This window comes from Vulpes vulpes, chromosome 9 (assembly GCF_048418805.1).
Source record: "Vulpes vulpes isolate BD-2025 chromosome 9, VulVul3, whole genome shotgun sequence".
NCBI classification, from domain to species: Eukaryota; Metazoa; Chordata; class Mammalia; order Carnivora; family Canidae; genus Vulpes; species Vulpes vulpes.
The window spans coordinates 59,401,824-59,422,125 of NC_132788.1; the positions used below are offsets into that span (position 1 = coordinate 59,401,824).

The following is a 20,302-nucleotide window of genomic DNA, read 5'->3' on the forward strand; positions in this document are numbered from 1 at the left end:
TCCAGTCCTGAGGTGTCAGGAGACAGGAAAGATTACAGGATCATGCCCTCATCCACAGTCATCACTTCCTCTGCTTCCTGAGTTGGAGATTCATGTCCTCTTTTTCACCGTGGTCAAACTAACTCAAGCTTGGTTCTTTTGCTAAAATTGCCTTCATGTGTTTCTAACGGGAGGCTTACTAGTAATTGAATCAACACTAAACCTGAATCTGTTGAGCGGTGAGTTACTCTGGTTTAATTGAGATTCCTACTTTACCAAGTATACACTAGCAGCCAGTGCAGCATGATGTAGAGGTCATAAGAAAGAAACTGGAATATTCTCCCTGGCTAGCTCCCCTGCACAGTTTGGTTTTGGCTTTGCAGAGAGACGGTGATGAGGATGGAAGACAGGAGCCTCAGTGGAAAGGAAAAAAATTAAGGGAATGGTCCAGGAGTCTGTTAACTATTTGGAAAGGAGGGGCCACCAAAGATCTGCTGGAGTACTGTTTCTCTTTGCTTTATCCACCTCTCAAACGTTGTCAAGGGCCCTCTTGCAACCAGGAAAAGATAAGAGTGGTAGTGGTTTTAAATAATGCTTTACTACTGAAGTACCTCAAATAGCTTGAAATCATCACCGATGGAAAGGCATTGTCTTATTCAGAATTGTTTAGTCTGGCAAAATGATGTGATACACTATGCTTCTGTGTACTCTTGTTTTTAATTTACTGTGCCAAGCACTCTTAATGAGAAGACAATGGTCTGAAGCTAAACAAACATGAGAACAAAAGTGTCAAAACAGATGTAGCCAGATTGCCATTGGTTATGGGCTGATCTGCAGATTTTCACTAGCTATCCTATGTATTATCTCAAAAACTATTATAATGTGATATTAAAATATAAACTTTTTTATGTCTAAATAGTCCTTCTGAGCTATTATAGCATTATCAAAAATATTTTACACAAAAACATTTGACACAATTCAAAACATTCATGATTTTTAAAAATCTCTAGGAAGAAAAGGGAACTGATAAAACAATAATCTGATAAAGCATATCCATAAACAAACAAACAAAAAACTAAAGTAGCCATCATACTTGATGATGAAATATTTAAAGCTTTCCTTTGAGATCAGGAATGAGATAAGCATACCATCTATCATTACTTCTATTCAACAGTGTACTAGAAATCCTATCGAATGTAATAGGGAAGAAAAAAACAAGGATTAGAAAAGAAAAAATAAAACTAATGACACGTCTTTATATATATATTTATAAGCATTACAGTTAATAAGATAATTTAGCAAAGTTGCTGGATATAAGGTCAACCAGTATTAAAAATGAACTGTATTTTTATTAACCAGCAACAAATAGAAAATGACATTTTAAAATGATTTTTACGATAGTATGAAAAACATCAAATACCTAGCACGGAAATTTAGCAAAATATGTATAAGACTGCTGTAATGAAGACTCAAAAATATTATTTAAGAAAAAGCATCTAAATAAATGAAGAGATACACCATGTTCATGGACTAGAATATTCAATATTGTAAAGTTGTCAATTTGCTCTATATTTATCTATAGTTCAGAAAAATTCCAATAAAAATATTAGCATTTTTGTGTGGAGAGTTAAATACTGAGTCTAAAATGTATATGGAAATTCACAGAGCCAGGAATAGCCAAGGCAATCTTGAAGAGAAGAATAGCACTGGAAGATTTTACTACCAGATATTAAACCCAATTATAAAACTACAGCAATTAAGACAATATATTAATTAGTGCAAAGAGAAAAATAGACCAATGCAACAGGAGAGCAAGTCAAGAATCAATCCTACATATATATAGTCACCTGGTTTATGGCCAAAATGTCACTGCAGTGTAATGGGGAAAGGATCACCTTGTCAATAAATGAAGTGGGTCAACTAGATATCCATATGGAAAAAAGTGAATCAACCTCTACCTTAAAACATATACAAGAATCAGTTTCATACAGACTACAGATCTAAATGTGAAATATGAAACAAAATATTTTTTAAAATAAAAACTAGAATAACACTTCATCAACTTTGGAGTAGGCAAAGATTTCTTTGGCAGGATATAAAAAGCACTAATTATAAAAGAAAAATTAGATAACTTGGATGATATTTAAGATTTAAACTGATTATTAAGTAAATGAAAAAGTAACACACAGTGGGGGAGAGGATATCTGCAGTACAGGTATTTGACAAAGCATGCTTTATTTTTATTATTATTTTTTTTAACAAAGTATGCTGCAGAACTTATATCTAAAGTACACAATATAAAAATGGGCAAAAGACTTGAACAGGAAGTTCACGAAAAAAGAATAGCCAAACGGATAATAAATATTTTTTTTAAGTGCTTAACTTTTTAGTTATCAGAGAAAGGGAAATAAAAATTACAGTGTGATACCACCATAAGCCCACCAGCATGGCTAAAATGAAAAAGAAAATGTCAAGTACCAGAAAAGCTGTGGACTAAGTGGAACACTCAGACACTGCTGGGAGGAGTATACATGGTACAGCTGTGTTCAAAACTAACTGGTAGTACCTCTTAAAGCTGAACACATCCTATGGCTCACATATACATCTAACAGAAATGTGAACCCCTGTTCACTGAAAGACCTATATGAGAGTGTTCCTAGGTGTTCTATTTGCAATAATGAAAAATGCCTGATTGCCCATCAATAGGGACAGATAAATACATTGTGATATATTCACATAATGAAATACAGTGATAAGAATGAAGAGTAAATGTGATTAACAAATGGTGAGCAAAAGAATCCACATACAAAAGAGTAAACGATGTATCATTCTACTCATATAAAACCCCCAAACAGGCAAACTAATCCATAGGTTAGAAATTAGAACAGTCAGAGGGCTGCTGGAAGGCTGGTATTGTTTTGTTTCCTTATCTCAGTGCGAATTACACTTTTGTTCATTTGTGAAAATGATTTACAGACTTTTGCCTATGCATTCTGTACTTCAATAAAAAGCTTAAACAGGAGAGATGGGTCCTGGGAGTGGGAGCGGACAGAAGGAAACATGCAGATCAACCACATAAGCCAAAAAAAAAAAAAAAACTTTCATTTGTGTTAAAAAGATTGTTACGGAATTTCTAGGGTATTTATTTAAGAATTTTTCTACTCAGAAGTTACAAAATAGTATTAAAATTAGTCTCAATAAACTACTTTCTAACTGACTTCATTGTGTAATAAAGGCTCAATACATAGTCAATTAAGGTCCTCAGGTCAGAGTAAACAGGGAAGGTAAAAATTCAGAGAAAGTACATTTTATCCTAAGGAGTATTGAAAGTTATGTTTTTGCTTTATATCTGCCTGGCTTATATGTAAGGCATATTCTGCTTTACAAGAACTCTGTATTTTTTTTTTTTTTTAATGCAGGAAATCTTTTCCCAAATACTAATGCTTAGATCAGGAATCCTATGTTTGCAAAGTTAACATGTTTGGATCAGTTGAGTTGTCTCTGGAAACATTCTATTTAAATGAAATAAAGTCAGTGGCTTAAATCCAAGCTACCAAATCTATGGTAATTATTTAACTCCTCTTTGTATCAACAATCTATTTCATAAACTTTTTTTTCTTAAAAGAGTTATCATATTTTACTATAGCTTTACTCTTTCAAAGCCCCTCCTTGTTTTACTTTTCTTTTCCTTTCTCAGTATCTTAATATCAGTACATGCTCAATCAGTAATATAAAACTCAAACCATCTCAAATCAAGATAACCAATTACCTAATACTATGTGCAAGGTATTTTTCAGGCCTCACAAGGAATACATTATATAATGCAGTTCTTGACCTTGAGAAGCTTACCAAGGTGAAAGACGTTTAATAACAGAAGGCAGCATAGAAACCAAACTAGTGATAGAGACATTAAGTGCTCTAGAAATGTAGTAGAAAAAGACAACATGTTCTGAAATAATCCAGGATAACTTCATAGCAGAGATGGGTTTTGAATTCTGAGAACCCTGTGGGATGATTAGGATTTGGATTATTATTATTATTATTTTTAAAATTTTTATTTATTTATGATAGTCACACAGAGAAAGAGAGATTGGCAGAGACATAGGCAGAGGGAGAAGCAGGCTCCATGCACCGGGAGCCCGACGTGGGATTGGATCCTGGTCTCCAGGATCGCGCCCTGGGCCAAAGGCAAGCGCTAAACCGCTGCGCCACCCAGGGATCCCGGATTTGGATTATTATTGATAAAGATATTCCAAGGAAAAGATATTTGTTTCTACTATCTAGCATGTATCTTATATTTTCTGAGTTTGATTAGGCCTAAATGACTATGATATCAAAATGATTAAATTTTGTGTTAGGACATATGCTTGCAAATTGGACTGATTTCTTAGTCAACTGGGTCAACTGTTTGGGTCAACTGTTTCTATCTTGTAACTGGCTAGAGATGTGGTTATATCAGTGCCAAAGAGATTTCTTTGTAAATGGCAGAGATTTCTATGTAAATCTGACCACACTTATATCAAACTGACACATTTGGCTCTTATTTTAGACAATTAAGCAAACTTTCCCAGTCTATATAATAGGTCTAAAATCAAAAATAAACTAAAATCAGAGTTTTAGGAAGTGTAAGACAACAGTAATGTCATATCCAACAATCTTACATTAAAAATATTCATCTGGTAATGCAAAGCCAAAAAAAATAAGAATAATGAATGTTTTACTTTTTCCAAAAGAAGTGACTTAATTCAAAGAAGTAGGGTGAAAAAAACGAAAACAAAAAACAAACAAAAAACAAAGAAGTTAGGTGAGCCATGGGGTTCACGTGTCTAGAACCTATGAAGAATATTAGAACTGCTGTTCTGCTCCTGAGTTTTGCTACTGGCACTTTGCCAAAACAAGAAACTGAACCTGGGTTTCTTTTTTCTGCAACTGTGATTAATAATATGTATCTATCAGGTAATATCTAAATATTCTGGAGAAAAAAAGCTAAGGGAACGATTGTAAGCAAGTAAGAAGTTAAGTAAGACTTAACTATAGTAATGGAAAACTTTTGATAGCATGGATAATGAAAATCTGTATTATCCCAAAGTTGTAACTTCCATTTTAGGGGTGAGAAGACAAAACTAACGTTTTTTGGACACATATTACACACCAGGCACTGTGCTAAGTCCAATATCATGATTGGATACTGGTTACTTAATCAAATAAGTTGCTTTTCTTAGCATTGCTAGAAAATAAGTCTCCTAAAAGTTCAAATGAATACTGGAAGTATGAAAAGGTAGGCAGACTTGCAAAAGAAGTCAGGCATTTGAATAATTCACAAACTGTGATATTCAAATTAACATTCAAATAATATTCAACTAATGATAATTCAAATCAATGGAGGGATATGATGCAAATAACTGCATAACAAGTAATTCAAAATATATTTGTACCTGGTTTTAGCATATATAATGTTGGGTTTTATTTCCAAGGTTGTTAGTTTCCTTTATTTTTTTTGGGGGGGGGTGGAGTTTGAATATATTTCTTTTTTTTAAATAAATTTATTTTTTATTGGTGTTCAATTTGCCAACATATAGAATAACACCCAGTGCTCATCCCGGCAAGTGGTTTGTTTATATCAGCATGGGTTTTACAATAATATGTTAGCATGTACACTAAACTTTTGTTTTTACTTATCTAACATATTCTAGTGCCTCACTTCAGGAGCTGGCAAGGTACAGCAGCAGATCAGCTTGGTATTAATAAGTCAACAATAAGAGCTTATTACATACCTATTATATGTTAGATACTTGTGGAATAAAGAAGAGAATAAAATATGGTCTTATCCTCAATTACTATGTAATTTGAATTAGGGGAATATATAAAACAGAAAATACCATCAGACAGTCTCTAAGTAAGGGCTAAATAGCGTGATATAGACCAATACAAAAGAGAGGATTTTATTTTTTCATTTTAACAAGTATTAATGATCCTGGTCGTTTACCAAACATGTCCTAGGCATTTGGGACATACCAGTCAGTGACCAAACTAGACAAAGCCCCCTATGTCTTTATGGGGTTCATATGCTAGTGTGAGAAAGTGGACAATAAACAATAAATACAATAAATGAGCAAATGATACAGTACGTTAAAGGATGATGAATACTTTAGAAAAAAGAATATGAAGCAGGGGGAGGGAAAGGGCAGTGAGGAGGGCAGATAATTCAACAACAGAGGGGTAGAGGCAGTTCTTACTACAAGTGAGATCTTAGCCAAGATTAGAAAGGGCTGATGAGAAGATGTCAGAGGATGAGGGCTCAAGGAAGGAACAAGAACTAGAGCAAATGCACTAAGGCAGGGGCATGCCTGGAATGTGGAAAGAACAGCGAGGAGGCCAATGTGGCTGGAGCTGATTGAGGAAAGGACAGACAGGTTGACCAGGGTCGGGTGGGGGTCTGGGGCTGACTGGGCTTTTATCCTAAGTGAAGTGAGGAGTTGCAGTTGGGTTGTAAGCTGAGTGACGGATCTGACTTACATTTTAACATGATCCCTCATGGGCTGAGACTAAGCACTTGGGAGGTGAGGGTAGAGGCAGGACAACCTGTCAAAGAGTGGGATAGCAACGCAGGCAAGATATAATGGCTTGGATTAGAGTGCTGGCAGTGGAATGGGGAGAGGAGATATATTCTGAACATATTTTCAGTGTAGAGTAGCAATTAATAGTAATGTATTAAGAGGAGGTTTCGTGGCACAGAGGCTACTTGAACCTGACCTTGAAGGATAGGATAGTAAGGATTTGAAAAGGTTGAAGAATTAGGAAAGGCATTCCAGGATGTAGTAGGCTTGGAGGCAAGAGTGAGTCTGGCTTATTCTTGGGACAATGTGATTAGTCCAAGTAAAGCAAGGCAGACTAATCACTGGAGTGTGGAGAGAAATAAAATACACAAAGTGGAAACAGATTATACAGAGCTTTGAAAGCTAGGCAGAGGTGTTTAGACATCACAATGTTCAGTATGGTGCACTACTTCACATATTAGAAGGCTGATAGGCTTTGAGGACCACTTATCCCGAATATTACACTGGATGGCTGAAAGTTCCTCACTTAGAAAGTCAGCTAAAAGGCTGTACAGGAATCCCAGCATGAGGTAATAAGGGATGACACACATGTAGATAATTAACAGTTGACTGTTTTAAATTTACTTTATAATGCAAACCATTCACCACTTGTGGGAACTTCAATCTTGGGTTGGCAAATCTCTTACCTGATAAAAATTACATGGGTCTAAAAAACTGTGTACTCAAATAGCCACACGATCTTAATTCTGAGGTTACTGGGGTTGGATAGCAGCTGCTATCAGCTGCATATGTAATTCCTGTGTCTCTAAATTAGTTACAGGTTCAAACGGCATCTACAAAAAAAGGGTAATCTAGTAGAGGTTTACAGAAATTTAGTTCCATTTAAATGAGTCTGATTCACTATCACATATATTTTTGCAAATATTCCACACTAGTAGATGGATATGAGGCATTTACTGGAAAACTTTCTTACACCTAATTGAAGGGTGTCCAAATGAAGCTAAAATAACAGAACCCATGTCAGTTCTGTTGACCTAATACAATGAAGAAACTGACTCTGCTAAGACTTCCTCTGGTGCAAAGAACATGTACTTTATAAGGAGCTATGATGATTTTAGAGTTTCCTAAGGGTTACCTTATTCAAGTTATAGGTGAGCATGTTGACAAAGATAGTGACCTATGACAAACTCTGACAGAGCCACAAAAATAGTTTCCATCTGATGTTCCATGTTTGACACTGTGATGGACAGTTTTCACTTATTTATTTTTTCAAAAGATTTTATTTATTTATTCATGGGAGACAGAGAGAGAGAGAGAGAGAGAGAGAGAGAGAGAGAGAGAGAGGCAGAGACACAGGCAGAGGGAGAAGCAGGCTCCATGCCAGGGAGCCTGATGAGGGACTCAATCCTGGAACTCCAGGATCATGGCCTGAGCTGAAGGCAGATGCTCAACTGCTGAGCCACCCAGGCGCCCCGATGAATAGTTTAAATGGCTAGCTGCTGTCAGGTAGCTTTTAAGACAAGTTGTATTCCTTAGGGATGCCAGGGGAAAATTAAAAAAAAGATATTTTAATACTGTTTTTTCTTATAAGCAACTAATATACATGATATTTGTTTTTAGTGTTTCCTAAAATTCATAATTTGGGGGGACGCACAAGAGAAATGACAGTTTTGGGAAACATGGGAAATTCTCAGGGTCTAGAACTCTACCAAATCTACTAAGTCCTGCTGATCATAAAAGAGATATGAACAGTTAAATCAGAGAAATAAATGATAAAATAGAGCCATGCTAAAGAAAAATATTAATATGGACAAGAGTAAAATCCTAGAAAAAAGTCCAGAATTATTAATGTGAGACTATGAAATTCAGAGCTGTGTCAATGATCAAAATCTTCGTCATAAAGAATATTATAATCTAAGATAGTTTTTCAATGTCTTAGAGAAGAAACCATGTAATTGTTGCTTTCATTTAGGGCCAAAGAATGATTTCAACTTTTGGAAATTCAATCTTTTTTGAAACAAATGTTTAACAAAAGGGGAGGTAATTCCCCCATTAAGAAAAAACCAGACAAGGGGACGCCTGGGTGGCTCAGCGGTTAAGCATCTGCCTTCAGCTCAGGGAGTGATCCTGGAGTCCCAGGATCGAGTCCCGGGATCGAGTGCCAGGATTGAGTTCTGGGATCAAGTTCTGCATCAGGCTCCCTGCATGGAACCTGCTTCTCCCTCTACTTGTGTCTCTGCCTCTCTTTGTGTCTCTCATGAATAAATAAATAAAATCTTTAAAAAAATCAGACAGAAATATACTTTCTCTAAATATGATTATTTCCTCATCAAAACATTCATAGGAGCATATGCAGAAGCCCCATCTCACTCAAAAAGCACCACTTATTTTGATGCACAAAGAATTCTGCACCTTTCCTGCCATATATTCTCTTTAAAATGTTTCCAATTTAGGACAGTATATGTCTTCTTTTCCATCCATAAGTAATTAATATTAGAAGATCAAAACAATACAGTCTATATAGGACTTCAGATGTGCTTTCGCAAATATTGTGTCATCTAATCCTTGCAATAACCCTGTATATCTGTTATTATATGTGGAAACAGAGGGAAGAGAGGATAAATGACTTATTCAGATTTACGTGGAACGTACATGGCCAAAATAAGACTGTTAAGTTACATTCCTTGATACTACACGGGTCCCTTAAAACCTCTAGAAAGATGAAAACTTTGGTCAATTATTTAAATGCTTCCAAATATATAGTTACCTGGAGTTACAGAGACACAGTTTAAGTATCCCTCAATAAAAATGGCGGGCAATCACTCACTCACTCCTATCTCTGGAGAGGCGCTTGTTTCAAAGGATTGTCTATTGCAGCATTTATCATGTCTCCAAGGCATATTTCCATTGCTCAATCAGCTCCAAAGGACAAGCATGTCATCATCTTTCAATGCTCTGGTGCAACACTTTAAAATTATAGAATTCACACAGGACTAAGTCTGGCACTAAAAGCAGGAGGCATATTCAGCTTCAGTTTGTGGAAGCTTCCCTTCAGTCTTGCCAATTTTTACTAGTGGAAATGGTTTCAGAGCCAGAATGGGGTTACTTGGGGTTACTTTAGAAGCTCATGATGAAAATAGGGGAATAAGATAAAGGCAGGAGGTCACTGTGATAATGGAGCCCAGGAAAAAGCACAGAAGTCCTCTTTGGGCATAGTGGCTACATAAATTTTTGAATCTCATGAATATGACCAATATGGCTTGGACAGCTGGATCATTCACACTCAACAAGCCACTTTTACTTCAAAGTAGCACCGAGCTACTTGCAACAACCCCCAATCCCACCTTGTCTATAGTAAAGAAGGAGGAGCACCTAAATTTATTACTGTATTAAAGCCAAATACCTAAACTCTACAGTGTTTCATCTCTGATGGGCTCAAAGAGCAAATGATGATTATGTCTAATTTCTTTTTTTAAAGATTTTATTTATTTATTTGACAGAGAGAGAGAACAAGCAGGGGGAGCAGCAGAGGGAGAGGAAGAAGCAGGCTCCCCACTGAGCAGGGAACCCGAGGTGGGGCTCCATCCCAGGAAGCTGGGACCATGACCTGAGCCAAAGACAGACACTTAACTGACTGAGCTACTCAGGCCCCCCTATATGTCTAAATGCAATTGAAGTGAACAATCATACGTGTTTGGCCTTTAGGAATAACATTTTCAACAGAAAAACAACATGAATAAGAAGTAATCAGAGACCATATAAACGAAAGTTAAATAATTGGCACAATGTCATTTCTTAATTGCTATTAATTTTATTCTGTACTAATTAAGAAGAAAAGTACTGAGTTATTCTTTTGGAGGGGATTTGAGACTCAAAACAATTAGACCCTGGGCAAATCCAAGACATAAATATATAGAGATCAGTACAGAATGAAAACTAACTGGAATCACATAACTATCTCTTACCATAAATAGTATTTTTCCTCAGTTAACCTAAAATATTTATTGCACTACACTCTGAACACATTTTTTGCAAACAGACAAAATTACCAAATTTTGACTCAAGGACTATTTCACATCTGTCCTGATATCAGCAGGCTAAATTAATAACTGGAGAAAGATAGCAATAATTTCTATGGCTTTTATAAACAAAGAGTAACATATTTTTATATAATACAATGAAACCAAACTCATATTTAAGAGGCTCAGGTGACAGATATATACATTGAATCAAATCACCCTAAGAGAATGAAATAGTATTTCAGGAAATATTTTTTCTTAATTTTAAACAGCCAAGTGTTTAAGCAAAAAACAAGTGATTAGTATGTTCAAACTTCAGGCTTCCAGAAAAATTATTACATTGAAATGTAAAGCCATTCATTTCAACAATGAAGTGACTTAACTGTAACACTTCAGCACTTATTTTATAAAACACAAATCACACTAGTTAACACAATCTATTTTTACATAGTATCTATGAGAAAAAATAACTAGAAATACAGAAATAAATATGAAACAGTACAAAACAGAAGAAGCTGTGCTAAGAAACTCCAGTAGAAGGAGCTGTAGAAATGAAGAACTTATATTTTGCAATGGTCAAGAAAGGAATTTTGAAAAATGAGGTATCTGCTTGAATCTTATATATTTGAGTGCAAGTAATAGCTAATCATTTACTTAGTATGCAATAGGCATTTAGGGATGTTATTTTCTTTGTGTGTAAAATGAAATGCTTGGAATAGACATTCTCCGAGGCCCCACAATCTATTCTATAATGCATTAGGCACCATGCTAGGTATCCTAAGAAATCTAAAGAAGATTATAAGCTGGTTTTACACTCAGTGTACACTTCTCTGGCAAGATAACATGTACAAATATCTAGATTTCAAAGTAGAACAAAAACATGTTGAGAGAGCTTTAAGAGGAATAAAAATGCTGTGGGAGGGATAAAAGCCGCCTGAAAGATATGTACCATAAGACTATAAAACGGGAAAAGGGACACTCCCCCCACCCCAGGTATTCTAAAAAGACCTTAAGTATATTTAGGAAAATATATAGGGACACCTGGGTGGCTCAGCAATTGAGCATCTGCCTTTCTCTCAGGACATGATCCCGGAGTCCTGGGATCAAGTCCCATATCAGACTCCCCACAGGGAGCCTGCTTCTCCCTCTGCCTGTGTCTCTGCCTCTCTCTCTGTGTCTCTCATGAATAAATAAATAATTTTTTTAAAAAGGAAAATATATAAAACTAGAAAATAAAAATGAATAGGATCTTTAAAAATGTAAACATACCTTTAATGCTTAAAATTCAGGAAATGGGAGCTATGCATAGAGATAAATATGGATTAGTTTAGGCTTCTTTTTCAAAGCTCTGATGCTTATAAGTGAACACAAACACAGCAAAGTAGACATTAAAATAGTGGCCTAGAGACATCTCATACTAGAATGTAACTTGGAAAACAAACGACAAGAGCAATTTTACCATTCTATAAATGCCCAAAGTAACCCAAGAGCCGTATCTGAAATTGACTTTACCTTGTGAAGTGCTTGCAGACAGTGTATCAGCAAAGGAGTCGCTTTCTGGGTCAATGAGAGAATCTCCCAGAGTTTCACCCATAACAGCATGGAAGAGGGATTTTCTGTAATTCACACTGATATTTTGTCTATTTCTTGCAAAAGTCCAATCCATTAAAAGAAAAAGACTTGCAGTAGTAGAACTTGTGAACACAACCAATGAGTTAAGACATCAGTTTCCAAATATTTGGGAGAGGTGGGAATAAATCCACAAAGGACTAGGCCTGAATTGGCTGGTACTGTCCTGTTAGAGAGCCAGCTGTGACAAATGTTGTGTCATGATGTTGCTCACTGCTTTGGCAAGACTTGGTACATTACAAGGAAAACATTGCCACACTGTCTCGCCAGTGACCCACATGTTCTGTGTCTTGTGAGGGGTGTGAGTTGTACAGTATTTAGAGCTATCGGAGCAAAGAGATTGTTCTATTTTCAGTTGTTTCTTAAACTTTACATCTCTGGGTTATGAAGTACCAGATAAACTTACTTCAACAACATTTTTTTTCTAGCTGCCCATCCCTGGTTGAATCTCTAAACTGTTATTATCTGAAGAAAACTATTTAATTCAAACATGTACTTGTATTTTAAAGTTTGGCATCAGCATGCTGCTGAAATGTTATTTTCTGAGGCATTTGTTTGCCAACTTTAGAAAGGCCAAAATGATACTAACAAATTCTATAAAATTAAGTAGTTGAGAGATATAGTTTAGATGTCGTGTATCAGGGTTTGCTTTTTTAGTCACTTGATTATTAAGTTTATCCATCACTAGGCAAAGGCAGTATTGCTGTACCCATGTCTGAACATAGCAGATGTTTAAATGATAAATGCCATGTCATAATGAAAAAAAGTGGAGTTCTCTCTGAGAAGAATAATGTATTAGCCAAAAAAAAAAAAAAAATTGACTCACACTGATAGGTTGGCGAGGAACTGTGGTCAGTTTTGTAATCAGGAGAAAGCTGGCTTCTTGCTCAAGTCCTTTGCCCTTTTTGGCAAGGAGAAACACAAGCCGTGCCAAACTTCAGCATGGAAGCAGGTCCCCACTTGTCACATAAGTGGCCTGATAGAATTGCAGTGACTTGTGGATGTAATAAAGATGCCCCCACTTAGGGCGATATACCAGATGGCAATAATTCCCTTCAACTTAACCCAGTATTCTCCAAGTGGAATAAGTCTATCTATTTAATCTACATTGAGTAGCTAACTGGTCATCCTGCAGGGGAACTAGCAAAAGTTTCCCTGTTAATCACCCAGCAACAGCCTGGTGGGGAAAATGCTCACAGGATCTCAGAGCACAGAATAAAGTGGAGAACTGGGCATTGATATTGCTTAAATACCTTTGAAAACCAAGAAACTTTTACTAAGATAGTTCAAGTTAAAGCAAGCTCCTTGACAGTCCAAATGACTAAGGTAATTATAGGTGTGTAGAACTAGGTTATTCAGCTTGAATTGTCAATAAAGGAGTTTCTCCTTCCCTCTCAATGCTGAGAAATTTCCTTGTATTACAGACATAATCATAATATTTAAAAGTGTGACTAGTCCACCATTTTTGGTTCAATATATGATAGATAAAAATCAATTGTAGAAGTCAAGGATAATTTCCTTCTTGCTAGTAAAACAGAACAAAAATTTAAACCCTATTCTGCTACAGATACTCTTCCTCAATGTCCTAAGATGTGCTTGAGTTTGGAAAGCAAATTTTAGTTTTCTTCTTATGAAATGGCAGTTTCTCACTTGATTCCCTATCCTCTATCCAATCTTGTACTCAGATCCCAATGTCTCTCCAATTAAAAAAAAAAAGAACAAGTTTATTAAAATGTTAAAATTATGCCAGAGTTATAAAAAGGATAAAACAGGCAGAAGGATATCATCTTAGAGTGAAACTCTTTAAAAAAAAAAAAGACTTTATTTATTTATTCATGAGACACACACAGAGAGAGGCAGAGACACAGGCAGAGGGAGAAGCAGGCTCCCTGTGGGAATCCTGATGAGGGACTCGATCCCAGGACGCTGGGATCATGACCTGAGTCAAAGGCAGACATTCAACCACAGCCACCCAGGCATCCCTAAAGTGAAACTCTTGATAAAAATCTAACACTCTGTTAATAAGATGAGAAAATAAGGCCCCAAATGACAGTAAATTCTTCAGGTTAAATAGGTAGGTAGTGACAGTGCTGGAACTAGAATCCAGGTTTTTAGCTATCTAATTCCCAGGCCAGCTTATTATTGGTCTTCATCAACTTCTACTCTTAGAAGTGTCTGAATTACTGGGGCACCTGGGTGGCTCAGTGGTTGAGCGTCTACCTTCAGCTCAAGGCGTTATCCTGGGATCGAGTCCCATGTCGGGCTCCCTGCATGGAGCCTGCTTCTCCCTCTGCCTGTGTCTCTGCCTCTCTCTGTGTGTGTATCTCTCATGAATAAATAAATAAAATCTTTTTTAAAAAGTGTCTAAATTACCTCTTTTAATAAATCAGTCACCTCAGGGAGAGAGTATAGGCTGTTAAGAGGAAAGTATGTTAACTCCTTCAAGGAGTATCAGTCAATAACTGTGTTATTTATTTTTCAATACTCATGGATATGTAGTTGGTGTGGGGAGTTTCTCAATGACTTTTTTTTCCTCTCATTCCTACATTTCTTCAATGATGATGTAGCTCATTCATAACACAAAATTCTATCTGGGGATCTCAGTTTAGTTTCTGAGGCCAATGGCTTTAACCTGGTCCTCCAGTTGTACCGTGGTATCTTTTACTATTTGGACAATACACAGATCCATTCTTTCCAACTATTATCAAAGGGACTAATTTCTGGATTCCTCATCTACTGTTACTTCTATTCTCTTTTTCCTCCCCACTCAGACACCATTCAACTTGTCCATCTACTGTTGTAGCTATACCTTCCAACCTCCTAACAGTTCTCACACTGTGCTTTAAATATTCAAATATAAAATTATTTTTAAGAGCTAATTATTCCCTAACATCTGAATCTAATGGCATCTAGTCTTACAGCACATACCACATTCTGTCCTCCCTTCTCCCCTTGGACTGTATTATTTGAGAGTGACAACCTGTCTTGTTCACTGTATTTCACTCATTTATTTGTTCAACAAATATTTATTGGCAAAAAATCAGAATATATTGTCAGGCCTTGAGTTAGGTGCTGGTTTGATGAACAAGATGGATGTGTTCTTATCTTGTGGATTTCAGAAATAGTCAATAAGCAAAAATTACAATTTTTATCAACAAGTTTTATCAACATGTGGACTGCAGGGTAAGTAAATGTTATTTAAACTCTTGACAGGATATCAAGCAATATTGAAAACATCCCAAGTTACTAACAAAACACAATGTGGATTTTGAATCATATTTTTAATGTTAGTAACAACATTTATTAACTTTTTAAGATTTATTTGAGAGAGAAAGAGTGTGTGAGGGGGGGTAGGGGGAGGGGCAGAGGAAGAGAATCTCAAGCAGACTCCCTGCTGTGTGGCCTGGGGAGGGGAGACGGGGCGGGGGGAGTTCAATCCTATGACCCTGAGATCAGGACTTGAGCCAAAACCAAGAGTCTGATGCTTAATTGACTGAGCCACCCAGGCACCCCAGTAACTATATTTTAATATTTTGTATCACACTGTAGCACCAGGTCATATGAGAACTTGTTCATATGGACAAAAATAAACTGAGCCAATCTCATTTGTATCTAAGTAGGAATCTGCTTTGCTCTGAGATACTGAAAAGACTTACTCTATCCATGTTTTCCTCAAATATTTATCAAATACCTTCTGAGTGCCAGGTATTGTTCTAGGTATAGGAGATAAAATTCATTAATAATCCTAAGTTCTTATCCTCAGTAAGTTCATATTTATTTATCAAAACTATCCAAATATACCTAAAAGAGTGATCTTTAGCTCACTTAACTTTGAAGGTCAATTAGCACACACTGACATCAGAAATAATATATATGCTTAAATATAGTCATTCCTATCACTGGACAGTATATGATCACCAGAAAATTATGAGAGTTTTGACATGCATGTATTTCTATCTTCAAGGCCTTAACGATTCCCCAGTGTCCTACTCTTCATAATACCAAAATCTAAAGAGTATTATAATGAGATGCATAAAAGAGCATGCTGGTAAATGGGACTGTAATGTAAGATGTTGGAGCTGTAGACCATGTCTAGATGTTTTACACACCAACTGCATTTCAGTGCTTTGCATCTGAAGGGTGCCTCTACAAAGAAGTCTACGGCCTTCCACCCCACCAAGAACCCCCTTTGAAGGCTAGTCCTTGCTAATTCAGCAGAGTGAGGAGCAATGGTAGAAGACCACCTTCGCTATGCACTTGCACAAAAGTTAACTCAACCTCTCCTACTGAGGGATACAGTGTTTTGTGTGATACAGAGGTTGGGAGGTCATCTCCTCTTGGACTCTGGAGATACAGGGGTATGGATGTGATGGTAGGTAGAGTAGACATGAACAGCAAGAAGAAGAATGAGGACAATTAGGAATGGTTGTATAGTGAGAAGGCCGAAAGACTGACTTAATTCTGTCCTTGTTTATGACACTTGAAAAAAAAATGTAGTTTGGTATTTGAGAAGGCTATGTGTCAGTATTTGGTCTTCAGTATTATTTATGATTCCTGTCTTAAGCCAAGAGAATCTGAATATTAGAGAGAAAACTCCAAAAATTTTAGTACACTTAGGAGAAGGCAACTGGACATGGACATTTTATGTCCATGATGAACTGGACATAACAACAACTGTGCATGATTTAGTAACAAGAGAATGTCTAAAAATCCATGGTTAATGAAAACATGGCATTATATATGGATAAGGTTGTTTAAAGCATTATTCAGTGTTGAGAACAATTTATATCCAATATCCTCATAAAATAGAATCTTAAATATTTTTGTGTTGTGTTATTCTTGGAAGCTGTAGGGTTAAATTTGGATTTTGGATTTTACGCTCTAGAGTAAAATTGAATCTTTAAAACTGCTTTAATTGCTTTCTTTTTCTTTCATGTAATATAAGCTGTGTTAGTATTGGTATAAAAGTGTATATGGAAAAAATAAAAATAAAAGTGTATACGGTATTTTTTTTCTTTTGCTATAACCCCATTTTAAAAGCTGCTTCACTTAATGCTTCGAGTGCTATGAATACTTATGCTGGCCCCAAAGGTTGGGTACTTCTTGGAAGAACAAGATCTAACACCTGTTCATATTTCTAGAGCCTAGCACAGTGTCCCTAGTTGGCATAAAACACATGTTTATTGTTTCTGTTTATGTTGAGAATTTGAAAGAACAGCTGCGTGCACATCTGTCTCACACGGATCATTCAAGGAAGAGTTAGAGACTAATGAACTGACAAAAACATTGGTTTTCTTCTTGTTCCAACAAGACATATCCCTGTCATACTCCAGAAGACACCAGATAATTGCAAACAAGCAGAATGACTGACTATCTAAGCTCACTGCTCCCCCTACCCAGAACAGGTGCCTTTTCCTACCAATTAAAGTGGGCTCAGAACTTAATTTTCTAGCTGTGGTTGCATCAATCCAGGGTTTCTTCACAGCCACAGAGGACACAACATGGAATCAATGATGTTCCAACCGGACACATGCCTAAGAGAGGAACAAATAATCCTGTATCCTAAGATGTAAATTCCACTGTGACCATCACAGCAAGCCGGATCCTCCCATGGAAAGAAACAAAGGAAGGCTGCTCTTGAGAACATCTGTGCTATTACTATTTTTTTTTTAAAGGTGAAGTCCATTCTTCTTTAATCAAAAACTCTAATTTGGTTCAGATTTTCAAAAAAAGTAAGATTTTCTATATAGATTAATATTTTAAACTAATATGTCATTTTGATTTCAAGGGAAAACCAATGAAAAAATTCCTCTTCTTTTCCCCCTTCAAAAGTTAACTTGCCAGTAATACCTGAAAAAGAGCCTAACCTGTCTAACCGCTCTCTAGTGATCAATTAAACACTTTTCAAATTACTGTACCTTTGAACCAAAACATCCCACCTAAAGTATGTCAACTTGTCTTTGCCTATAATATCTGAAGTTCTCCAGTAATGTAGTTTCTAACATAACAAAATACCATGGGTTGTATTATCAATTGACCTGTATTTATGTTATGTAAAGTCCTAAGCCTCTAAAAAGTATCTTCTTCCCCTGTTCAGATTTTAACAATTAATTTTTCAGATCAGTTATATGGAGATTCTCTAGGTAACATATCTTCTCACTGGTGAACCACACTAGAATTCCACAAACATCCTAAAGCAAGCTCAGAGCCACAATGCTATATACAAATTTAGTTTGCATAAAACAATTTACCAATTTTGCAACTATACCAAAGGAAATATATGGATATTGAGATCACAGACTCATAAAAACTTAATACCAAGGAGATTAATACATTCAAACTCTTAATTTTTCACATAAGTAAAATAAGTTCCAGAAAAATCAAATGATTTGCCCAAGGTATTACCAGATAATTAGGAGCAGAAGAAATCACCTTTCTTCATTCCCAGTCCAAAGCTCCAAACTATGTATGCTCTGTCATAAAAATGATGCAATAAAATGTTCAAATAATTTGTCTGATCCATTATCCTGAATGCTAATAATTATGTTAGAAGTCTATCAGGATGAAAGCATTTGTATTATGATATGATTCACTTAATGTGCATGAATCACCAATGAGAATGCCATAGTTCATCACAGAGTTTAGAGACTTTGCTTTCTACAAAGTATTCAATGGCAACTTGGTAAATAAAATACAGTAATATTTAAGCAATCAATTCGGGAATTCATTTTGCTGACAAATGTCCTTTTGCCTCATTCATACACTCTTCAAGAGTCATCCTAGCATTCTGGAATTCTTCTGGTAAAACAGCTGTCTTTTCTACTGACAGAGTTCTTCGTTCTTATGAAAATAATGAGATTACTATGTAAAAACTTTCACTTTGAGGTAACAGTACTCTAATTTAAAAAAATAATACGTTGGAGCTGTATGGTTATTTTTAACCTCACTTGAATTTCACAATGCCACTGGGAGGTTATTCAAAGCAAAATAAGAAAACAATAGCAAGTACTGAATAGGGCTACAATGTGGAACCTGGTAATGGATTTGGGGCATAAAGTTATACTTTCTTTTCTTTTTTTTTATACTTTATTTTCTATCAACTCTGTAAACACTATCAGGAATGCAGTGGTCTACTTAGTAGAAGTGAACTTGTAATTCCTTAGTAGAAGTGAACTTGTAATTCCTACTTGTTTTTGAAGATTCCATACTCCACTTGTATATCATTTCTTCATGAAACATATTTTTGTTCATAGAACACATTTAAAAGCAATAGCAGGTAATATAAAATGTTAACAATAGGAGAAATTGGGTGAAGGTTATATGAGAACTTTCTGGAATATATCTGCAACTTCTTTATAAATCTAAAATTATCCCAAAATGAAAACTTCATTTAAAAAAACTAAATAAAAGCAACAGCAATGCCAGTTGATAACTGCTTTTTATTACTTTATTAATCAAGTTGTCATGTAAGATTTAAATTTTTGATAAGAATTCATAATATTATAATTTGGGGAGCCTATTCCATTCCAGGCACTGATTTATTTCAATTGTCTTTAGTTCTCACAACTATTCTTTTAGATGAGAAAAGAGAGGTTTAGAGAAATAAGGTAACTTGCCAAAAGTAAAAATGCTTGTGATTGACAGAGTTTGAATTCAAAGCCAGGTCTGACTCTTTATGCCACATTGAGTAAAGACAAATAGGCAAAGCTTTACAGCTACAAACTATTACCAGATGTTTCTGAAAGATAAGAAAGTGTTTTCTAGTCTTTGTACCTTCTTTCCTCAAAGGAAACATATTTATTTTCCTTAAAAGACAAAGTACACTGTTGCTTTTCTTTTTTTTTTTTTTTAAAGATTTACTTATTTATTTATCTATTTATCTATTTATTTATTTATTTATTCATGATAGATATAGAGAGAAAGAGAGAGGCAGAGACACAGGAGGAAGGAGAAGCAGGCTCCATGCCAGGAGCCCGACGAGGGACTCGATCCTGGGACGCCAGGATCGCGCCCTGGGCCAAAGGCAGGCGCCAAACCGCTGAGCTACCCAGGGATCCCCTACTGTTGCTTTTCTGCATGTTGTTGTTGTTTAATAACCTTTTATTATTACAGAACCAG

At 35.9% G+C, this 20,302-nt stretch overlaps 1 protein-coding gene across 3 annotated transcripts in view; it reads right to left on the reverse strand.

The window, feature by feature from the left end:
- Positions 1-20,302, reverse strand: part of PPARG (peroxisome proliferator activated receptor gamma) — a 131,510-nt gene that overhangs the window by 61,120 nt on the left and 50,088 nt on the right. Inside the window, exon 1 of one of the 3 annotated variants that reach the window (XM_026016878.2) lies at positions 12,068-12,149. The exons of the other annotated variants lie outside the window; for them this stretch is intronic. Within the exon in view, the coding sequence (XP_025872663.2) occupies positions 12,068-12,149 (82 nt within the window). Of the gene's footprint in view, positions 1-12,067; positions 12,150-20,302 lie in introns of those variants that run through there. 3 annotated transcript variants of the gene reach the window in all.